The sequence below is a fragment of the Amphiura filiformis genome, chromosome 3 (assembly GCF_039555335.1).
Source record: "Amphiura filiformis chromosome 3, Afil_fr2py, whole genome shotgun sequence".
In the NCBI taxonomy this organism is placed as follows: domain Eukaryota; kingdom Metazoa; phylum Echinodermata; class Ophiuroidea; order Amphilepidida; family Amphiuridae; genus Amphiura; species Amphiura filiformis.
Genome location: NC_092630.1, coordinates 36,799,619 through 36,824,775, shown reverse-complemented (window position 1 = coordinate 36,824,775; position 25,157 = coordinate 36,799,619). Strand labels below are relative to the sequence as shown.

General features: G+C 38.1%; 1 protein-coding gene across 1 annotated transcript; it reads right to left on the bottom strand.

Annotated features, from left to right (window-relative positions):
• Positions 1 to 7,315: 7,315 nt before the first annotated feature.
• LOC140148445 (ankyrin repeat and SOCS box protein 13-like) lies at positions 7,316 to 24,910 on the bottom strand. The gene is made up of 7 exons (XM_072170392.1): positions 24,870 to 24,910; positions 15,012 to 15,095; positions 13,566 to 13,753; positions 12,402 to 12,552; positions 10,961 to 11,095; positions 9,538 to 9,729; positions 7,316 to 8,543 (listed from the first exon to the last, which is right to left on the bottom strand). The coding sequence occupies exons 2-7, from the start codon at positions 15,040 to 15,042 to the stop codon at positions 8,413 to 8,415; spliced, it is 828 nt and encodes a 275-aa protein (XP_072026493.1). The 5' UTR covers positions 15,043 to 15,095; positions 24,870 to 24,910; the 3' UTR covers positions 7,316 to 8,412.
• Between the last annotated feature and the right edge of the window lie 247 nt (positions 24,911 to 25,157).

Genomic DNA, 25,157 nt, shown 5'->3' with positions numbered 1-25,157 from the left:
CAGTTTGCCTGTCTTTTGGTATATTTCTGCCCCGCTCCCCAATTCAATGTTGGACCAAGCCATGTTGTCAACAGGTCCGTGAGACCCTCCAACATTGAATGATGGGGAGTGGGGAAGAAATCTTGATATAGGGGAGTCTGTACTTCACATATATTGCATGCATGTTTCCCTCGCCTCCCCAATTTTAATAGGGCACGCATTTCCATTGTTTAGTGCAGGTGTGCCAACTATTAATTTCCTGGGTTGTAGTCTATTGTAAGGAGACACACCTTGCTGTATAACTAAAAACTTTATAGACTGTATAACTAAAAACTTTATAAACTTTATAGTCTTGCCGTTTTGACATGGAATTGTTGACAAAGTTATGTTGAAATTGAACTCGCACTTGACTCTTTCGTTATAAATATTAAGGCAACCCAATTCACAAATGAACCCATGAACACACTTTCCACAGAAGGATATTGATTGCTTGCAATATATTTTGGGCATGTTTACAGTTTAAAATTCAATTCAATTGTAAAGACAAAGATTTCCATGAACGACGAATAAAGAACTTGTTTCATGTTACTTTATTTACGATATAGGTGTAAACGGATGGCTTCCAACCAGATTGCAGCACAATATGGTGTGGAACCGCACTGCCAACATAACCGGTGGCAGATGTCCTTAAAGACTACACCATGGAGAAGGAGAATCATGGATTCCAAGGTGAGGGAAATGTTTTAATTAAAAGGCATGGGCTAGGTTAAATCTGAAATAATAAAATTTATATAAATGGCACTATTTGGTGGTAGGCCTATAAATAAAACAATTCAATATGTTGTTCAATACACAGGTGGCTTGAATGCAATTCATGGCAATTATACTGACCAGCAACTGGCTCATATATCACAGATGAACGGGTCGTTCCAACACGGCATTGGTGCCCTATTTCTGGTAGGCCAGCACCACCCTCACGGGAAGAGAGACATTCGAAGGAAAGAAAAGTATAGAGAGTGGGTCAAAGAATTTACCCAGAAATACCGTGAGTCCAGGCTATTCACCTGCAGCAAAAAGAAGCGTCAGGGAGTTGGAGTGGGTAAGGAGTTTAAATGCCGCTACGCTTTTGCTGATGAGACGGCAAAAGCAACCTGGTCCCAAAATTTGCCCAACAGGTACAACTCCCAAGCAGCAAACCTTGACCTGGAGGGAATGGTAACCAAGTAGCCTAGAACGTCAAGTTAGCCACCACAATTCCCAGAAGAGAAGAACCAAACCCGAGCATGAGCAACCGCATGTAATTCAATATCTTGTTCAATACACAGGCAGCTTGCGTGCAATTCATGGCAATTATACTGACCAGCAACTGGCCCGTATATCACAGATGAACGGCTCCTTCCAACATGGCATCGGTGCCCTATTTCTGGTAAGCCATTCAAAAGAAAGAAAAATACAGAGAGAGGGTAAAGGAATTTATGGTGAAATATCGCGATGCAAGGCTATTCACCTGCAGCAAAAAGAAGCGTCAGGGAGTTGGAGTGGGTAAGGATTTTAAATGCCGCTACGCTTGTGCTGATGAGAAGGCAAACGCAACCTAGTCCCAAATTTTGGCGAACAGGTACAACTCCCACGTAGCAAACCTTGACCTGGAGAGGATGGTAACCAAGTAGCCTAGAACGTCAAGTTAGCCACCACAATTCCCAGAAGAGAAGAGTGGCATATCAACCACCCTGAATGCTACAGACATTCAAAGGGAGCCATTTCAACATTATTTTTCTGTTAGGAAGAAACGCATTTACAGAGATTTTAAAATGCCTAAATGAGGTCCCATAGCCAAAAAAAACTTGCGACGGTGTGTATTAGCTTCATGAAGAATCAACTCAATTTAACTCTTTTGTTATTTATAACAATGCAACCCAATTCAGAAATAAACCCATGAATGCACTTTCCACAGAAGTATATTGATTGCTTGCAATATATTTTGGACATGTTTACAGTTTCAAATTCAATTCAATTGTAAAGACAAAGATTTCCATGAACAACAAATTAAGAGAGTGACATGACATGACACAGAACTTAAATTTGTTTCATGTTGCTCTATTACGATATAGGTGTAAACGGATATGGCTTCCTACCAGATTGCAGCACAATATGGTGTGGAACTGCACCGCCAAATACACCATGGATTAGGAGAATCACGGATTCCAAGGTGAGGGAAATGTTTTAATTAAAGACATGGGCTAGGTTAAATCTGAAATATTAAAAAATTTATATAAATGGTGTAATTTGGTGGTATAAGCCTATAAATAAAACAATTCAATATGTTGTTCAATACACAGGCAGTTTGCGTGCAATTCATGGGAATTATACTGACCAGCAACTGGTCCGTATATCACAGATGAACGGGTCGTTCCAACACGGCATCAGTGCCCTATTTCTGGTAGGCCAGCACCACCCTCACGGGAAGAGAGATATCGCTAAGAAAAAAAATACAGAGAGAGGGTAAAGGAATTTACGCAGAAATATCGCGATTCAAGGCTATTCACCTGCAGCAAAAAGAAGCATCAGGGAGTAGGAGTGGGTAAGGATTTTAAATGCCGCTACGCTTGTGCTGATGAGACGGCAAACGCAACCTAGTCCCAAAATTTGGCCAACATTTACAGCAAACCTTGACCTGGAGAGGATGGTAACCAAATAGCCTAGAACGTCAAGTTAGCCACCACAATTCCCCGAAGAGAAGAACAAGCGAAGAACCAAACCCGAGCATGAGCAGCCGCATGTATGATGGGTTTTTGATCTTGTTATACTAGCCTCCATGATCCAAAATGCCTTTTGCATGTGGCCCTCTTAAGTTCTACAAGAAATATGGACAATGTTATCCTTTTTATAAATACCCTTATATATATGGTCAATTCCAGCCAAAGCGGGCCAAAATTCTCTCTGGGGGCCATTTTGAAAATGTTTTCCTTTTCAATTCTAGACTTATCAAATGAGACGATCATGTCTAGTGAATCATCAGGTGGAAGTGCCATCGGATTGAAAAATAACTTTTCTTGCTAGACCAAATAAAGTGTTAAATGCGCATAAGGATGTTACCCACGAATTCAAGCATTTTTCACCTGTTGTACGCCATAAAATTTCACTTTCTTTAATATCTTTCAATATTTTATGTGTGACTCATATACACTAGAAATCGGTGAAGACTTTGAGCGTAAAATAGAATTTTATTACATATATCTACAAAGAAATATTTTGGTTATTACAAATTTTAAGAAAGAACCAGGTGTACAGTTAAGATTGTGTCAATTCTTGAACTCTTTCCAAAGTGGCTGTCATTTAACATTACTGTATTATTTGAAAGATTAGAATAAATGCTTCATATAAATATAAAGTTAGATTTTGTATCTCGTAGCAGGATGAGGATCTCGGATGGATTCGTGGGTAACAGCGTCTGGAAAATAGCAATTCCTATTAATTTTTTTTAAATAAAAATAAAAAATACTTTTCCGTATGTCAATAATTCAGGCTGCAATGGCAGTAAAATGAATTTTAATCAAAATACAGACTACATGGAATATTTAGAATGGATCATTATGGCATTTTGGGTATAAAAATTTTGAGAATAATGAAGTTGCCAAAATAAAATAGACAGAGCAAACAGTTTTATATTATTATTTTAGTAAAATCATTCCATATTTTCATGCAGCAATATTCTATTAACTCGTGTTTGACAGTTCCTATGAACTAAAAACACTATCAATACATTGTTAACTATAATTTAAGTAGGGATTCGTGGGTAACCAAAATGTTCGTGGGTAACACATATTTGAAGGTATGTATTGGTAAGCGGCAAAATAGAAAATATTACAGAAGGTTGGAAACCATCATGCGGTTATTCCTCCAATGTGTTTCAATGATTCCTGTTTCTCTAACCAATTGCATTTACCCAAAAAATGGTAATTTAGGATAATCAATCAAAACTTCATGATGCAGCTTCAGTATACCTTCAAGAGGACGCTATTAAACAGGACTGTTTTGGAACCTATTTCGCATGTTTTCAAAATGTTAAGATGCATAAGAAACATATAATTTACGAGTAAATCCTTGGATTCGTGAGTAACGCAGAATTCGTGGGTAAAGCTATAAGTACTATAGTACCGTTTGGGGTTTGCGTTTCTTAGGTGTATAAACTGTAAGTACTGTCAAAATTATAGCATACCCATGGCTTGAATATGTGCTGATTTAAACTTAAAATAAACAATCTCCTTATTTTTCAAGGTTAGCATCTATTCGGGATTCGTGGGTAACAAAAGTTTAAACCGCCGTAGATTCTTTTTTAAAGCGGTGAATGTATTGTTACGATTTACAATTTTAAGCGCTTGTCAAACTAAATTCAGTGTCCAAAGTCATTAAATGTTAATTTAAGTTATGGCAATTATATTTGCTGGACTCGTGGGTAACAGTTGATACGTGGGTAACGTCAAATTTGATTTTATGGAATTTTATGGGTAAAACGTATTTGCATAAAATAATCACTTGGACCTCAGAATTATAGAACGAAACTTCGTTTCATGATATAGTCATTTATGGCATATTCCCTTAACATTTTTCAGAACGATCATTTTATTTTTGATCTGCGGGTAACAAAATTATTAGCCAAATTGACTTAATGGCCTCTAGAGTCCACAAACTTTGGTGGAATTCAATCGTTTTACACATGATGAGAGATCATGCAAACGTCTTTCTAACGGTAATAATTTCATTTTGATTGAAGGACATTCAATGACATATATGATGCTTTATCATTGAATTCGTGGGTAACACCAATTCATTTAAGCTATCATAACTTGTCCCCTGGTATGACTTGCTAGTAAAGGCCTATATGTACAAAGAGAGCACATTGGACATGACATGATATGCTCCATCAATAACGTGATTTCCTTTATTAATGACATTTTAAAGTGGAAAGTTAACATAGAGAGAATTTTGTCCCACTTTCGCTGGAATTGACCATATATATATAATTTCAATAAAATAATTAATACAAATGAAATACTAACTAGTGTAGTAGTGTTTGTTGTCATATCGTCCTGAGAAATTATGACAAATATTACATGACGTTTTCTTTTCATTGACCACTATATTTAAAACTTGGCACATTATATAATTTTGTTCTGTGGTCTGCACCTTATGATAGGCATAGCTGACACTATCAATGCAACACTTGCCAAATTTGAGATGCTACATACATGTACCACAGAAAATGATGAAGAGGATCAGAGAAGATGAGAAGAAACGGATGCAGAAACGGTAGGGAAGACAATGACAACAGAGTCAGTCAGTCATTGTAAGATGCATGTGCACAACCTGCATAGCCCTAGCCAGAGCAGAAGATCCGATAAATGGAAAACATCAAGAGCGGCGTATCCAATCAACCACCCTGAATGCTACAGACATTCAAAGGGAACCATTTCAACATTAAAAGAAAAAGAAAAAGAAAAGCGCAGTGATATATAGTGCGCTACGCACAGGCACAACGCATAGACGTTGATCCACAAGCCTCTGCACACTTTACAGGTTGTCGCTGACCACTACGGCCCCCACATCATTCCATAAACCATTTAATAACCAATCAGGATCAGCTCCCCGAGTTTCGTATGGGTTACAACAAGACAATTAGCAGTAAGTTCCTTGTCCAGGGGAATTTCAAGCTAACTCAAATTTCCACGAGAGCATACTAGACACCGGCAGGGTTAGAACCCGCAATCCCTCGCACCATAGTCGAACGCCTTAACTTGACTGCTTATTTTTCTGTTAGTAGGAAACACATTTTATTTACACAAAGATTCTAAAATGCCTAAATGAGGTCCCATAGCCAAAAAACAACAACTTGTGACAGTGTGTATTAGCTTAATAAAGAATCAACTCAATTTAGCTGGTTGCAAAGTTCTTGGGCTGCTACAGAAACTTATTATGATGCCCTTTTGGCGATTAACAGAGCAGAAAGGACATGTGTTAGACATGAACCAACATAACTTAAGTTGGGCTAGAGAAGGAAACACCAACAACCTGATTAAATTTATAAGAGGGGATTATTACCCTTTCTCACCAAACCTCATTGAAGATGATATTTTGAAATCCTTAACAACCGAAGATGAGAATGATAAACTTGTTTGTGGAATGCTCCAATCATGCTTTAAAATGTAATGTTCGAGCTGATACACCAATAACTATATGATGTGACGTGTCTATTCAGCGCTCCGTAAAACCACATCAATTTTCTTCATATTCATTATTTGTTCACCTCAATAACTGAGTTTAATCCAGCCATTTTGTTGCCGTCACACGTTTTGGTCTCAAAATGCCTCCGAAATCCAGCAAATCTGTTAAATCCAAGACCAAACCCGATCGTAAAACATCGGAGATTGAGGACTGCAGGGAGCAGAATTCTGCACCCTTGGATACCAACAGTGACACCAAATATACCAACGGCGGCGAGAGCGACATTAAGGAGATCGTCTGTGATACTCTTTCAAACAAAGTATCAATATCGGCACCACTGGTCAACAATATTGTGGATGCTCCTGAAGTCACCTGCAGTATTTTCGTTATTGGTTGCAGAGGTCACCAAAGCAGTTCATGAAACTCTAACCATCTAGGTAAAGCAAGAGATCTACGACTCCATATCCATGGATATCGAAGTAAACAAGAATGAGTTACTAGCGTGAAACTTCTGAGATAGGGTACATGGGTCAAAGTTATTCAATCAAGATAAATACAATTTTGATTTGGTTTTTGAAGTGATCTTTTTCACTCCACAAAAGTTGCAAAGCAAATACTTTTATACATACTATTTTTCCAAACCAATGTTCACTGTATAATACTGATAAACTTAGGCCAAGTTTGCAATGTATACCTGTCATATTACTAGGAGGTCCTAGGACTTGGGAATAAGCTCAGACAACATCCAAATGATACATGCATTATGATAGGGTTAGAAATTCTTCATTTCTAGGACTGTGTACATGTACACATTATTACAAATGTGTGGCAACCCACTTCCAATGGCATGTATCCAGTTGCATATTTGCATACACTATATGCGCATTAAATTTATCTCTGTGCAAAAAGATCATAATTTCAAACTATTATTGCAATTATTTTAATATAAAGGTCCGTACATACGTATTGCTTTGTGGTGCGGTGTGTTGCCGATATATCGAATCCTTTTGGCCGCAACTTAACGCAACTCAATACAGTAGTTTGCAGTACGATGCAGTGCGACAACGCACCACATCGCAAAGCAACGCATCGCAAATGCGATGGTAGTAACCATCGATGCTTGGTTGATAGCTCAGTCAACATCCAAATGATACATGCATTATGATAAGGTTAGAAATTCTTCATTTCTAGGACTGTGTTCATGTACACATTATTACAAATGTGTGGCAACCCCCTTCCAATCGCATATATCTAGTTGCATATTTGCATACACTATATGTGCATTAAATTTATATATGTGCAAAAATATCATAATTTCAAATTTGTTTCTACGCTCACTTGTAATGGGTTTGAGCACTTTTAATTCCAAAGTTAGTCACCTGAAAAATAATACTTGTTATAATTTCAAACTATAATTATTGCAATTATTTTAATCTAAGGCACCACAAACAAATTAGTTTGATCTTGCGATCGACCATCGATGCTTGGTCGATCCTTAATATTTATGAAATCAATTGATTTACTATTGCTAATTGTGATAACAGTAATTTTTGCCTGTATTTAGCATTAATTCTGATTAATTAGTTGATAGTTCATTAATAACAAGCATCGAAGCAGCATCAACGGTCAATCCAAAGAAACAAAATTGTTTCTGGTGCCTCAGTATCCAACAATCATAAAGTGGAACTCACTTCAATCATGGACCTTTATTTCCTTTTTAACTGTGTGAGACTAATTCCAGACCTGAGAAACTGCAAGATGTCATAAATATAGGACTTTGAATTGTTGGTTGATTGCAAGGTTGTAAATGAATAGTATAATTTGAGACCAAATTAAAAAGACTAGGATGCATAAGACATCCTGTCAACCTGACCAAATATGTCGCAGGTCAGCAACAAATCACGGCACACCTTTGCCCTGTTTTCAGACAAAACTAGTCTTTTTAATTTGGCCTTAGATTACACTTGCACCCTTCTTGCATTCCACAGTCGAAATAGTCTCAGGCTATAGATTGGCACCCATGCACGCATTTTCATTTTAGTCCAAAACTGAAGTTGTTCCACTTTTAAGAATACCGACAAGACTAATTTTTTATACAGCTGCATCTCAAATATATTAAGGGTTATGTATATATACATATAATGAATAAATATATTTTTGATTTACAAATAATGGTACATATTATTTTACATCAGTTTACAAACCCTTAAGCTACCTCATGTCAATAACATAGGACTGAAGCGTCCTTGGTAAACCAAGTTGACTCACACCGCTGGATCCATGAAACCCTAGACTCTGACGAATTTGAAGTCGGCACAACTGGGAGAGTAGCATTGGATTTTCTGCAGGGTAAATCAAGCAAAACATGCTCATCAATTTTATCATACATTTTTGTACAATGTTATCTTCTTTCTTAAAGCCTAATCATTGTAAACCTAACAAGCAATGGAGCTTGATATAAGAGACTCTTGGCACATTAATTTTTCTATAAATGATGTGGTTCTTAAAAGTAAGCAAGTCAGAATCAACTCCATTCAAAGCGACAAAGTCTAATAATGTATTTGTATCAAACTAAAGAAGTTGCACGTCAATTTTAACACATGAGCCCTTAATGCTTAGTGTTTTTTATTGGCACACCCCCATCATCCCCCACACCAGTATCGTAATGCAAACAAGCTCTCTCTTTATATTGAACTTTGCAGGGTACATGGCGGAATAATCCAGAGGTACATTACTCCATGAACGACACAAACATGAAGGGGTCCGGATTTATATCATGGCAGCGACGTAAGTCCGCTTTACATTGGGCCCAGGTTCAAATCGCAGGCATTTACTCAAAGCGCTAGAACATGAGTTGAACTTCTTTTGCATGCTGTTGTTGGCTTCAAAATGAAAATATAGTAATTCTAATCAAAGATACCTGGGGTCCATTTCACTAAATTTTATGAAGCTTTGCATATCTAAAATGTTGGCCTAGCGTAGTTTCTTCACATGCGTAAAAGTATGTAAACACACCAAGTGACGCTAAGTTAACGCAGAACACGATGAACTTCAAAGCTAGTGCCGGTGACTCAAGGTAGATATATAGACTATAATTGTAACGACATATAGTAAAATCCCAATGCATTATCATCAGTTACACCCAGTATTCCAAATGTGTGTTTATTCGAAGATACACTATTCCAAATGCCTGGTATTCTGAACACATACACTTTTCCTAAACTGAAGACCATTATTCCAAAAACTGAATAAAGGTCATGGCTATTCAGAACAAATTGAATTATCCTAAAAAGCAGACCTTCGGAATATCAGGCATTCAACTTATCATCAACCTACCTTCATAGAACTGTAGCACTCTTCCGCATGGACTATTTCTCTGAACACGTTCTAGAGGCCTTCTACCCTGCATGTCAGTTGAATGTAGATTGGCACCATAATTGAGTAAGAGAATGACTAGTTCTGGATTCTGACTGATAGCAGCATAATGCAGAGGTGACTCGTGCAGTTTGATGGCATTAACATTAGCACCTAACAAAAGAAAACTTTACAATGAGTTTTATGTGTACTACACATCAACGTCCATTGCGCTCATTACAATTTAAATTGCACTCATTTTTTTTAGCAATCCATGCATTTATAATATGTGACAGATGAAAAGGTAAACTAAGGTATAAACTAATTTTTTAAAACTTAAATCAAATCCAATACCGATATGATAACCGATCCGATTATATATACGAGCCTGGACACTTCAAATCTTAATCTGTTTGGTGGTGCTATAGTATATACTAAAACCAGCTTTGTCAAATTTCTGAACAATTTACTGTAAAATTGTATTAAAAGGGCATTTCGTGATCCACAACCGCATCCCCCACTTTTCTCAAAAAAAGAGATTTTTTTACCACTGGAAACCTATGAGGGGGTATCAAAATGTTTTAGAAATTGCCCAGAAGTGAAAGAGCTATATCAATGAAATTTTGTCAGTGCAATCACTGGTCCTTATGTACACTATGGTGCAAAAATGGTCTCATAAGTATGTTTACTTTTTTTTACAGGAGCTAGATGTCACTACCTGCCTATGTAATCGCATAACCAGCAAAATGGAGAAAATTGAGGCATGCATCATGATTAAGTTCCATTTTAAGGGTTACAGTGCCCAGACAATCTGTGATGAAATAAAAATTCCTTTTCCAAAAGGTGACAGTGACATATCACAATCACCACCGAAGATAACTTTCATTTCATCATCAATTTTCTAGGCACTGCAACCCTTCAAAAGCAGGATCTCAATAATGCTGCTTGCCTCAATTTTCTCAATCTTGCAGTTTATGCGCAGTAATCATGCAGCAGGTTATTGGCATCTAGTGTCACCTGTAAAAAAAGTAAACATACCTATGAGACCATTTTTGGACCATAATGTACATAAGGACCAGTGATTACACTGACAAAAGTTCATTGATATAGCTCTTTCATTTCTGGGCGATTTCTAAAACTTTTTGATACCCCCTCGTATGGCTACATAATGTTTATGTACTAAAAATTTCTTGCAGATTAATTCGTTTAGCAAAAATATCGCCCAATTTGAATTTCATCAGTTGCCTATGGAGCAGTGTAATACACATAATCATACATAACTCTCAAACGCAAAATCAGAATCAATTTTAGGAATAAGCTTTTTTCGTGGATATCTACTGAAAAATGTCATAAAAAGAAGATGCTAGGATCACGAAATCCTCCTTTAATTCCCTGTATTAATTACCTCCATCTAGTAGTATCTTAGTACAGCCGACATGACCTTTGAAGCTTGATGCATGTAATGGTGTCCCATAATGACAATCCATGGCCTCTAAACGACAACCTGCTTTCACCAAGATCTCTGTTACTTCAACATTGTCTGCAAGAAGAGAGTATGTAAAATTTGTAAATATTGGCTATTTACTTTCATGACCATGCAAAATATTAATCTTGTCTCTTTAAAAAAAAGAAATGGTAAGAAAAATTGTGCTTATCTGTAATGCAAACAATCATGATAATATCATTTGGACTCCTTAAGGGGTACTACACCCCTCGATAAATTTGTGTCTATTTTTGCATTTTTCTCAAACACTAATAACACACTGGTAGCAAAAGTTATATATAATATAGGGCAAAGGAATCCAATTACTACACTGGAATTTCAGTGACCCAAGACAAAGCGGTTAGTTCGTTATTTATGATAAGAAATAAAAGGTACCGCTAAGATGTACCTCATTTCCTATCATATATACTTAACCGCTTGTCTTGGGTCACTGAAATTTCAGTGTAGTAATTGGATTCCTTGCCCCAATAATATACGTAACTTTTGTTACCAGTGTGTTATTATTTTTTGAGAAAAATGCAAAAATAGTCACAAATTTACCACAGGGGTGTAGTACCCCCTTAATGTTTTACAATTATTGATTGGGTTTGGAAGTGGGCCATGAATATTCATGAAGCCTATTTTCTTTACCCCCATTTTTGAAAAATGATTGAATTTGTCTTTGAAGAATCATGGTTCACATGGTGAAAATTCTAGCCACTAAGACGAAATTCACTCTGCCACTGAGTGATGGATTAGCTATGTAAGACCATTTTGCTGCTTTAGAAACTACACACTAGTCTCAGTGACCAAGCATAAATTCAGCTTATCAATATTACAAGTGGTATTATAGTAACCACTCTGGAATGCCCACCCCTCTAGATGGCCAATTTCACTTTAAAGATGGGGGTGGGCTTATAACCGGGGAGGGGCTAGTAGTTGAATTTAAACATAAGAACAATCTTCCCCATTTGTATATGCCCATGTACCAGTAATTTCTATCATCTATGTCATTTTTTTAAAATTATAAGTATGGAATTTTTTTATTTTTTTTTATTTGTTCTTAAATGTGAAAGAAAAGCATTTAAATGATTTTCAAAGAACTTAGCCAAAATTACTAACTGGGCTTATACCCAAGTGCACCCTTGTTCCCAGAATAGTTTGAAAGATAGGGGGTAGGCTTATAGACAAAGGTGGGCTTATACCCGAGTGGTTAGGGTACATTATGACAATTTATAGTAGTTGTAGATTATAATCCCCGCAATGCTTTGAATTTCATAACCTTCTGCAAAAAGAAAAAGCCCCCCGGGAAAAGCCCACTGAAATAATCTTAAAACTTCAAACTTCTTTATCGTAACCTTACCTCTCAAGACAGCTTCATGCAGTGCCGTGGACAGGTTCTGATACGGATTAAGTTCAGCACCAGCATTCAAGAGCAGGTTGATACACTCTATGCTACCGCTGCTTGCAGCATCACATAATGGTGTAGAACCATCAATATTCCTGGCATTAATCTAGACAAACAGAAGCATTCAGGTACAAAAATAATTCTCAATCTCAGGAAAACTCATTGCTTGTACAACTACAATGACAATAATTTGGACAGGGAAATTGTTTATTTCGTGACGTGTGAGAACATAAATCAAATTTCCCACAGAGAAAGCAGCATTCGCCTAATTTATGTCTCTTCAGATGCAAAATTTTCATAAAACAAAAACCACTCCATAAAGCTTTACTTCATGTTTTATTATCATACAAAAACATAAAGAAATGTGTTAAAATTATAGCCAGTGAAGTATAGTTTGGTTGTTTGCCAGAATTGCTGAAAATTGCTTGTTCCCCACCCCCTGCTGACTCCCTGTATCCATTGAATATTTGCAGATAAAACCCCCCAAGTGTTAGTCCATCATCAGCGAATATGTTTATACTACCCCACATTTGATTAGGCTCAGGGTGTTTGCACGACTCATCTGAGCACCTGATCAGATCACTAGTTCATCCATAATTGCCCTGACTATAGTCTGTATACATAGAAGTACAAACCAAATCTGTGGCATCGGGGGGTCAATGCTTTGCGTCACACGCGAACGCGACGTGACGCGTAAAGAGCGCAGTGCGCTCGGCAAGTACAAATTGCGCAGAAATTGGCGCGCCAAAGAAGCATTGCACTGAAATAATTATTCTCATACCTCGATTTTCCGAGGTCTATTTACTTTGTACTTCTATGTGGACAGACTATATCTACCTCCAGCAACGGCACTAGCTTTGATGTTCAGCGTGTGCTGCGTTGGCCTAGAATAGGTTTCTTCGCATGTATATAACTATAAGTATATAAACGCACCAAGTAACGCTAAGTTAACACAGAACACGCTGAATTTCAAAGCTAGTGCCGGTGACTCAAGGTAGATATATAGACGCTTTAAAAGCTTTATTTTAATAATAAGGCTATTACATCATCAACAGCAGATATGTTCACACAATTAAAACCCACCATGTTAGTCAAAAAGGGATGTTCATAGCAACTCACCTGAGCACCCGCTTGGATCAGTAGTCTAGCACATCTATGATTGCCCTGACTACAAGCCTCATGTAATGGGGTTATTCCATCAATAGTAGGGGTGTTCACACTAGCACCCATCTCAATCAACTCATAAAGAATCTTGTACTGTGCATGAAAGGCTGCCAAATGAACTGCTGTTCTGTCTTCGCCAAAATCTGAAATAATTAGGGTAACATTATATAAAGTCTTATCATCCAGGTTATCACAAATAATTTAAACCAGTGGATAAGCAGATCATGCGAGCAGTCAATCAGAGAAAGTGTGAAACATTATCTGGTTACAGAAATTATGATAAACCCTGTAATTTAAAGGGCCATTTTGTGATCTACAGCCTCATTCCCCACTTTTCTCTCAAAAAAGTTGAAATTTTTATACCAATGGAAACCTCTGGCTGCATAATGTTTATGTACAAGAAATTTCTTGAAAATTAGTTTATCAAAATATAGTTAAATTTGAATTATAATCTGGTTAACAGGACAAAATTACAATACAGTGTTCTGTAAAGCAGTGTAATACACATAATCATACATAACTTGCAAACGGAAAATCGGAATCAACCTAAATTTGGGGAATAAGCTTTTTTTTGTAGTATCTTCTGAAAAATATCACAAAAGGAGAGATTCACAAAATACTCCTTTAAACTCAGACCCGGAAATTCCCATGGATGCTTGTATGGATAATTTGGATTTGAAAGTACAAAATAATGCAGCTACAAGTAGACGTCTATTTAAGTATGATGTTGTGTCTACCTCAATGGACTTCCATGAAGTCTATATCTATAGCTCAATCTGAGATTTGCATTGTATACCGAGAATAATGTGGTTATTATTTCCATATTTTTACATGTATAAGCACATGTAGAAGCACCAAGTTTCATGAAAATCCAATCTTGACTAATTTGACCTTAGTAAAAACACCAAGTTCAAGTCATGAATATTCAACAATCTTTACTAATTTGACCTTAGGCTTAGATTACTCCTGTTAATTATGACCATGGAATGACCTACCTTACTCTTACCCTTACCACATCACAGCCTCACCTTGACCCTACCCCTATTCCAACCACCACTCTTATACCATGCCCACCCCTATCCCTTGCCCCAATCCTATTACCATACCCCTCCATATCCCCTAATTCTTACCCTCACCCTTCCCAAGTTGAAGTTTGCATGCAAAAAGATGTAACTGTTCACCTGAGAGGATTTTATTTTAATTTGACCATGGATGACCTCCTGAGACCTTGAAGTGACTTCCAAATTATGTGACAACGCCATAAATGTGAAGACCCCCATATGTCCTAAGTTTGGGAGCACCTTAACCCAAAGTGTCACACATTATACATAAAGTGATTACATAGTCTCTACCTTTCAGGCAAGACAAAAATACAATACCACCACCATGCACCAACAGTACCTCCAATATATCCATTGTAGTTGGCAGCCATCACTGTAAGCTTCCTTTAGATGGATGTCAGTTGCGCAAGATTCATATGTTCACCTGCATGGGAAATAACATAATTTTCCTTTTAACTTATGACCAAACATACGATAATTAAACACTTGCCAGTGGTCACATTAGGGGCTGTGCAATAATTAAAGCTAATGATTAAACTGCCCCTCCTCAAGGGTGGACATATTTAGCTACATTTCAAAATGGCTTACCAAAAAATGTTTGCCCCCTCTCAGCAATGCCAAAAAACCTAGCTTGCCTTCTCTCTCAGCCTGCCAAAAATACCTTGCCCTCCTCTCTAGGCCTGCCAAAATATCCTTGCCACACCTTTGTATTTGCAGAATTTGAGAGAATTTTGCAAACCTCAAATGGTCTACTCCATTTGGCTTATTCGAGAGATTTCCCCCATGCAGCCACCCCTCCCTTGCAAATGCCACTGCAAGATGATATATTTTGCAGTAAACCGGTAGATGCCTCATAAGGCGTTCTAAGCGTACATCGCAATATTGCATGCTGAAACGCACTTGTCTCTGATTGGCTGAGGCGATCTGCTGTTGCAGAGTGGAAATTTATGAATGAACTTAGCGCCGTATGCCTTGTTTCCTCCAACTTTGCAACATCGCGGTAGTACGCATTCTTCAAAGGTTAAATGCAAAATATTATAGTTGAAGTAAACCAGGATTAGCGGTACTCTGTACAAATTGCCTACATGTATACTGATTCTGAGGACAAGACCTGTGTAACAGTCGCGTTCCCCTGCTTTGTACACAGCCGTCAGGTCACGGTCTGTCTTATGTGACAAACAGTGCAGGCGACAGGGTCGGGGGACAGTGGCTGTGCACTACCCTCTTCGTAATAAAGGTCTATTTATCACTTTTTTATACTGCCGATATGCAGCTGTCAATCATCATGCACAACAAGTGAGAACTGAGATTACAATTCTACTAAGACAAACAAAGCTCTATCGCGTTGGGATCCCAATTTGCAAACCTTTAAATGGTCTGTTGTGAGCGCAGCGAGCAGGAAATGTAAAGTTTTTGTCAGAGAAGAACAGCACTTGTTTACATTTTGAGAGCGTGCAGACTCGAGCGTATACCAGTCACAGAAGTGGGGTTCTGATTGGCTGAATCAATAATCTGATTTGACAATCATAGCAACAGACCGATAATCTGATTGAACACAAAGCTCTGCGTATGTCGCTCATTAACAGGGCGTTCAAGTCAATCTGAACAACGGACTGCTGTTCTTCTCTGAAACCCAGCAGCATATAAAGCGTTTCCGTACTGTTTTCATTTTCCTATAGTTAAAATAATAGTTTCTCAATCATGAGAGCTCAAAACACGGATTAGGGTTTCTCAGAGGTTAATCAATATTCTTTGTTATGCGGTAAGCGCTGATTTCCAATGGCCGGAAGCAGGTATGAATAATTAATTTTCTGACGTCATCACGAGTTTTCAGAGCTTATAGAGGCTTCCCATATCAAAAAAATAAGGTAGCGGATGCCTACCCGGTGCTGATCCGCAAGGTATCCGATACCTTGTGGATGTCATTTTTAAAGACATCCGATGGCACCCGCTAGCGGATTAGTTTTCGGATGCCTCAAAGTCAGAGTTGGGAGCTACCGGGTAGGTATCCGGTGCCTTAACAAGTTATCCAAAAAGGCACCCGCTAACTTAGTCAATAAAAGGAGGCATCCGAAAGGGCACCCGCTAACTTAGTCAAGAAAAAGGAGGCATCCGAAAGGTATCCACTAACTTAGTCAATAAAAGGAGGCATCCAAAAGGTATCCACTAACTTAGTCAATAAAAGGAGGCATCCAAAAGGTATCCACTAAGGTCACATGATCACCAACTGCCATTTCAAATTTGCTGTTGGATTCATGCAACAAGCTAGCTGTTCTCTTGATGGTGGTGTTTTGGTCTCTTCACACAAATCATTCATTCTTTATGGAGAATTTTATACTACAGATGACTACAATGACTATATATATGCACATGTAGATGCACAGGTAAATTAAAGATTTGCAGAGTTGCATTTCAAGCAGTAAATGTTATAAGCTTATCAACTGCATGTACATAATGTGTGCAAAGGCTGCTGAATTTTGCAGTATGCACTTGCAAGTATCCAAAATTAGTTTTCTGTGATAACCTTGCTTCTAGCCACTGCAAATTGGATTCATATCATTGGCAATTACTGATACATGTCTAAAAGGTTGGAGATCGGAGGTATAATTGTACAATGCCGCAAAGTATAGCATGTGGTGTACCGGGGGCACATCAAAAATTTTGGTTGGTATGTTCTCCCGAATTTTGAGGTGGGTCTTTGGGTGCTGACGGCGCACCAGTAAAAGGGGGTCTTTCAGAGCTGCGAACCGGGCAGTGAACAAGTAAAATGGGGTCTTAAGGAGCTGCGAAAAGTCAAAATCAAGGGTATTTCTTGGCTTTTTGGTTGAAAATCGCTTGAAAAAACAAGAAATATGAAGAATAAGCAATTTTTGGGTCTTTTAGAGCTGAAATTATCAAAATCAAGGGTCTTTCGGAGCTTTATTTTGGTCAAATATAGGGGTATTTGAGACTGCGAAACCCAAAAGGGGGTCTTTCCAGGGAGCATACCCATATGGTCATTTGTGTTGAATGCCCCCCCCGGGTGGTGTACCTCTGGGCCCGGGTTGGCACTTATAGGAATCTGAAACCTTGTTTAACAAAATTGTCCAGGCCTAATTGGATTTTAGTTTTGCATTTTACTTTGTGTTATCATGTCATTATGTACAATTTATGCTTGGGACTCAAAATCATTTAGTGTTCAGGAAATCATTGTGTTTTACAGATTTTGTGTAAAAAGTAAATTCCAATGTACCGTATTACAGTAAAAACTGCACCGCGATAATAAAGCTCACATGTTCGACGGTTTGTTGTATCCATGTTATACTCAATCAATGTATTGCCTCATTTACATGAACTTCCACAAGAATGTTGCCTAAGGGCTGTGCAATACAATTATGAGCCCTGGGGAGGGTAAAATTGTGGGGGCCAAGAAAGGGGGGCAAGCAATTTTTGCCATCCGGGGAGGGCACCATTCACGGGCACCTTTTAAAGAAAACGCTCTAAAAAGGCTTAGGAAAACAGTACAGAAACGCTTAAATATGCAAATTTTCCTGCTCGCAACATGTATCTAGACCATTTAAGGTTTGTAAATTGGGATCCCAAAAATTTGGCATGCGGGGGGGGGGGGGGGGATAGTTATCCGGGAAGCGTACACTAACGGTTCTCAAAAGTTTTCCACAAAAGGCACCTGAAAAGCACCCGGTACTTATCCCATTGCTATTCACAATACCATGGAGGCACCCGATAGGCACCCGGTACTTATCCGGTACTTACCAGATGGCTATTCACAATACCATGTAGGCACCCGATAGGCACCGATACTTATCTGGTACTTACCCGATGGCTATTCACAAGTGACCAGATACCATGGAGGCATCCACTAAAAGGTATCGGGTGCTTACCCGGTATCTACCTAATTTGCATGTCATTTCAGCCGGTGCTTACCCGGTGAGTAGCGGATAGGTATCCGCAAAGTTGTGTTTTTTTTCGATATGGGTTGTCAAGCACTACGTATGATCAGATCAGAGAAGATCTTCTCTGGTATGATTGATTGATTGATTGATTGATTGATTGATTGATTGATTGATTGATTGATTGATTGATTGATTGATTGATTGATTAATTATTATTATTAGTGAAATTACCACATCGCAATACAAATTTGTTTCGTATGGATGGTTTGACCCATCCACACTCGTCAGTTGCAATGTGTAAAATGACAAAGAATATGTCTTGAGTTTTGATGCGCACAAGAAGAGGAATTAACGCAATCGCGTATCTTAAAGTTGCGCAACACAACACGCTGGCGTCTTAAGTGCGTATCCATGTCTGGGCCTACTTATTGCTAAACATGCTAAAAGAGCGACTTATTTATAGTTACACAGTAAATGTTTTTTCTATGCCTGCAGCCACTTGCTAGTTCGTTTCTGTGGTTCAAGGTTGACATTTGTGGTTTAGTTATAATAAAGTATTTCTCAGTAATGCATAGATTGCATTTTTTGCTGCTGGTAGAGTACGATTTACTTTGAGCAATAATTCTCCATTTGATGGAATATGATACTTTCTTATCATTAAGGTTCCAGATGTAGTTGCTCAGAGCGGTGGCGTATCTTTGATTTACATTTTGAAGGTACTGTTATGGACATTGAATCTTGTTTTAAATGGGCCTTCTGTAAGTCCAACATATGTCTCTTCCTTGCGGTTGTCTGCCCTTGTGACCGTCGCTGATATATTACTCCCGATGTCAGGCAATTTCCATCAAGAGGGCACAATTTGTTTTTGCAGTTGCAATTAGTGGTGTTTTGTGTCGAAGCCAAAGATGTTTTCGCAGATTGCAGCACATATTTGTTGTGTCCTGATATAAGTTGCTGCATGTTGGGCATGCAACTATAACTTATCTTTACGGTGTTTCTATTTAGAATCTTGTTGAGCTGGTGATCTGGAGGAAACATTTATCTAGTAGGCTGAGAAACTTCTTTCCAACATTGGTAGAAACGGTATCGCTGTACGGCGGATTGAACCATGTAATGTTCCGTTTACGTCTGTGTTTATTTGTTTGCTGATTCCTATTTTGGCCAGCAGGGTTGTATTTCAGTTCGTAATTGTATCCACTCTTCTTTAAGGCTTCCTGGTATGGTGGAGTTGCGGCATTAAAGATATCTTCGGTGGACGATATATTTGACAATCTTTTGCTGATGCTTTCGGGATATTCCTTATTACAGAAGGTGGGTGATTACTTTCTTTGTGGACGTATAAGATGGTGTTGTTAGGTTTCATATAAGGTTTGTAGGTACTTGTTCTTAGGTCCATTGTGATATCTAAAAAGTCAACAGATTTCTTGTTAGCTTCGATGGTGATTTTAAGGCCATTGTTTGCAAAGATTTTGCATATCTCTTTCTTGATTAGTTCAACCTGTCGGGATGTTTTTGAGCAGGTTGCTAGGCCATCGTCTCTATATAGTCCGACTTCGATATCAAGATGTTGCAGTTGGGATAAGATGTATAATCCTACTAGCTCACATGTTTCTGCACCATCGAAGCTACCCATTGTAACATCGAATTTAGTGTTACTTCGTTTGCACCAAGGGATTTTGTCGTCATACAGTAGTGATTCTTTAGCATGAAGGATGATATTCTTATCCTCTTGTGTAATGCTAACGTAGGTAGAGGCAAATTTGATGGCAATAAGTAGGCCCAGACATGTTTAGCAATAGGCATGTTTAGCAATAAGTAGGCCCAGACATGGATACGCACTTAAGACGCCGTATTGTGTTGGGCGCAACTTTAAGATACGTGGTTGCGTTAATTCCTCTTTGTGCAAGATCAAAACTCAAGACATATTCTTTGTCATTTTACACATTGCAACTGGACGAGTGTGGATGGGTCAAACCTTCCATACGAAACAAATTTGTATTGCGATGTGGTAATTTCACTAATAATAATATATTTCGCTCCTATATTTTATAGTTGAGCACTGTATCTAGTGATGGTTTCACTATAATTTCTTACTATTTATTTATTTATTTATTTATTTATTTATTGTTTTATTTATTTATTGTTTTATTGTTTATATTGTTTGATTGATTGATTTATTTATTTATCAATAATCAATTGATTATTTGCTTATTTATGTATTTTATTTATCAATCAATGAATTATTTTATTTATTAATTTATTGATCTTAATGATTCATTTTATTTATATTTATTTCTTTATTTAATCATTTTCCTTTAATAGATACATAAATATAGGACTAAAATATAAACACAGATATTATTACATTTCACAACGCCAAAGCGATCTTCTTTCACCTGAAGATCGCTTTGGCGTAGTTGTGAAATGTAATAATATCTCTGTTTATATTTTAAAATAGCTCTACCATTTATTGGTATCGAGCACTGTATAGCTGTCTGTGATACTTCTACTTCTTAGTGAATATAGGTCTATATAGGCCCTTTAAATTAAAGGGCATTTCGTGATCCACAGCCTCATCCCCCACTTTTCTCAAAAAAGTTGAGATTTTTATATCACTGGAAACCTCTGGCTACATAATGTTTATGTACAAAATATTTCTTGCAGATTAATTCGTTTTGCAAAGATATCGTGAAATTTGAATTTCGTTCTGGTGCACCAGAACGAAATTACAACGTATTGTCTATGGAGCAGTAGATACACATAATCATGCATAACTCACAAACGCAAAATCGGAATCAACTGATAGTTTGGGAATAGGCTTTTTTCGTGGATATGTACTGAAAAATGTCATAAAAAGAGGATGCTAGGATCACGAAATACTCCTTTAAGTAAATAAATAAATAAAAAATAAATTATTTAATATTAATTAATTAATTTATTTATTAATTAATAAAGAAGTAAAAAATAGATAAAATAATTAATTTGATAAATGAATAAATAAATAAATAAATAAATAAACAGTGGTTATCAATTTATTTATTAAAGGAAAACGAATAAATAAATTGAAGAAATAAATATAAATAAACTGAATCATTAAGAACAATAAATAAATAAATAAAATAATTTATTGATTAATAAATAAAATACATAAATAAGCAAATAGTCAATTAATTGATTAAATAAATAAATAAATAAATAAATAAAAATGAATGAATAAATAAATAAATAAATAAATAAATAAATAAATAAATAAATAAATAAATAAATAAATAAATAAATAAATAAATAATGATCATACCAGAGAAGATCTTCTCTGATCTGATCATACGTAGTGCTTGACAAGCCTCTATAATCTCTGAAAACTCGTGATGACGTCAGAAAATTAATTATTCATACCTGCTTCCGGGCATTGGAAATCAGCGCTTACCTTGTTATGCAATACGCATATTGCATTGTGGGAAGGAATTTCGGCACAAATTGACTTCCAGTAGAGAAACCCTAATAAATCTGTGTGTTGGCACGCAATGACAATTGCGTCAAGCATACAACGACTACCACGTACACGCTTTGCGCTGTATTTCCTGTGCGTGCACAATCGATTGCGCTATCATGTAATTCCACTTAAAACTTGCGACATTACACAGTACGTGCACGCAGAACGTGCACTCAGAACATTAATACTCTTCTTCTTCCTTATAAGTGCCTCCCTCATATGTATGAGTATTGTCGCACTGCGTACAGACAAGCTGTACTTATTTTTTACTCTGGAACCTAGAGTAGATGAGTGTATTTTGAAGTACAGTCAACATGACCGGGATGATCCCCTGCTCTTTTCGAATAGCTTGTGACGTTCTTTAACGTGCACACTACATTAATGTGAGAAAATATGCATGTACACGGGACCGACAGCTTAAAGTGCCCTCCGAAGCACTAAGTCTTCAGTCTTCAGTGCGGTGATCCCTTTGCAGCTAGATGAAGCTATACTGGGATTGGTGCAGGTGCAGCGTCAGAGCCATAAAGGTGCAGGTGAAGAATAAGGTGAAGAACTAAGCAAAGTTGACAAAGCAAGACGAAACCGAGGGTGCGTTAAAAAGCCTGGTATGGTGACTACAGCAGACTGGAACCCACAGGTACCCGCATCCCTTTGATGGCAGGCAGGGCGGCTTCCTTGAAGGCTATGGTGGTAGAAGAGAGTACAGCAGCTGCTGGTAGCTGGTTCCAGATCTTAACTGTGCGTGGATAGTATGCGAATTTGTAGGGGTCTATAGTTGCCGCAGGCAAGGAGTACTTTAGCTGGTGGTCATGCCGTCCAATGAATGATGCAGGATGAATGCCTGGTGGGAATCTGATGTTTATGAGTTGGTAGTGGATTTTGTAGAATATTGTAGCTTGAGAAAGAAGGCGTCTGGTGTGGAGAGGATCCCACCCCAAGGTGGTAATAAGGGGGGTGACCGATGTTGTTCTTCGGTAATCTCCAAACACAAAACGGGCTGCAGCTCTTAATTTGTAGGTATCCTAGGTGAATTCAAATTTGCCATCAAATTGCATCGTTTTATATATCAAATTAAAGCCCTTGAGTAAACTAAGCCAAAACTGAAAACCTTTTTTTTCATAGCACTTTCCGTAGCAAAGTTACATCTTGTCAAAGATTGACTTTCATCAAAAGATTCAGCTAGCAAAATTCCCCAAAACGGCATTTCGGGGTGTTTCTAGATCTTAGTCTCATGGCGATGGCAGCTTTTTTAATGGAACTGCTATCAAAATCCTCTAAAATTCCATGTGCGACTTGATTATCACCATAAAAAATCATATAGTTGGGTCAAGTGAAGTATAGAAAACATATTTATGTAGGTTTCCTTCACCCACCTATTCTCGAAAAAAATTCAAATTTCTATGTAAATATGCATTGTGTTGGGGCCCCGGTCTCGGCGAATTCGCTGACTAGTAAATGTGTTAACTAAGGTTTGCCTAGGTTACCTACTCTTTGTACTTGCTCAAGTTGGTCCACTCCTGTTTTGGTGTATGGGTTCCACGTCTCAGAGGCATATTCCAACTGCGGACGAACAAGGGCTTGGTACGCCTTGGCCTTCACTTGTTGTTTACAGGGCGTAGTGTGCGGCGAAGTAGTCCAAGCGTACGGCTAGCCTTCTGTCTGATCTTGTGACAGTGGTCGTCCCAGCGGAGGTCATGCGAAATGGTCACACCGAGGTAGTCATGATGATCTACCCTCTCAAGGGGTTCACCAGAGATGTTATAAAGGTGTTGGCTGATGTTACGCTTCCTCGTTATTGTTAGGACAGCACACTTCTTGATGTTAAAAGACATCAGCCAGGTAGATGACCATTCGGTGAGAACTTCAAGATCTTTTTGAAGAATGGCATGATCTTCTGGATTGGCAATCTCTCTATAAAGGATACTATCATCGGCAAAGAGTCTCATTTTGGATTGGATATGGTCTTGAATATCATTAATATAAAAGAGGTCCCAAGACCGAACCTTGGGGGACGCCAGATGATACTTCTCCCCATGATGAGTGTGTTCCATTGACGGATACAGCCTGTGTTAAAGCAGGAATGAACGAATCCAAGACAGGGTATGACCTCTGATTCCATAATGATCCAGTTTGGCTGACAGACGAAGATGTGGCACTCTGTCAAACGCTTTGCTAAAGTCTAGCAAGATGACATCTGTCTGACCTCGATGTTGAAGCGTAGAAGCCCAATCATGAGTAGCTGTTATTAACTGAGTGATGGTGGAGAGGTGTTCACGAAACCCATGTTGCGAGTCCAGCAAGATATTATTTGCACTCATGTGTTTAGCAATATGGCTAAGAACAATGTGTTCCATGATTTTACAATTGATGCATGTCAAAGATATGGGACGATAATTGGAAGGATCAGATTTGGGTCCTTTTTGTAGATACCGCCACCAACGCCTGCTTCCACTGCATGGGCACAAAGCCTTGGTCGTATGATTGTTGGAACAAAAATGTAAGCGCAGGTGCAATTTCATGGGCAACAGACTTCAGAAGACGTGGGGGCAGTTCGTCCGGACCACAAGCTTTAGCTGGATTCAACGAAGACAACTGCTTCTCGACGCCTAAGCAAGTAGAGTGAAGTGTCTTGCTCAAGGACACAAAGAGCCGGACCTGGGATTCGAACCCTAGACCCATGGGTTCACAGTCCTATGCCTTAACCGCTAGGCCACGCTCTCCTCCCTAAATATTTCTTGCACCCCCCAACCATTTTACCCTCCCCAGGGCTCAGAGTCATAATTAATATTGCACAGCCTATCGAGTGACTGACCTTCAAAATCAACTTCAACTTTTCAAGTCAACGTCATCACCCATGGTCCATGCATGCCAAAATTGCCATGCGAATCATTCTAAATCAGGATTCAGCTCACACACCAAATGGTGCATATTATCAGAAAGTTTTTAAGCCAGCCGTGTGCTCAGCCTGGGTACTCACAGTGCACTGACTGTATTAAAAATTTAACAGAAAGTGCCTGTCACTTCAGATACTTCTGCAACATGTGCAAGAACAGCTGTGTTTTGCAGTGCCTGGTGTTTTGGTTTCTGCATCCGCATGATA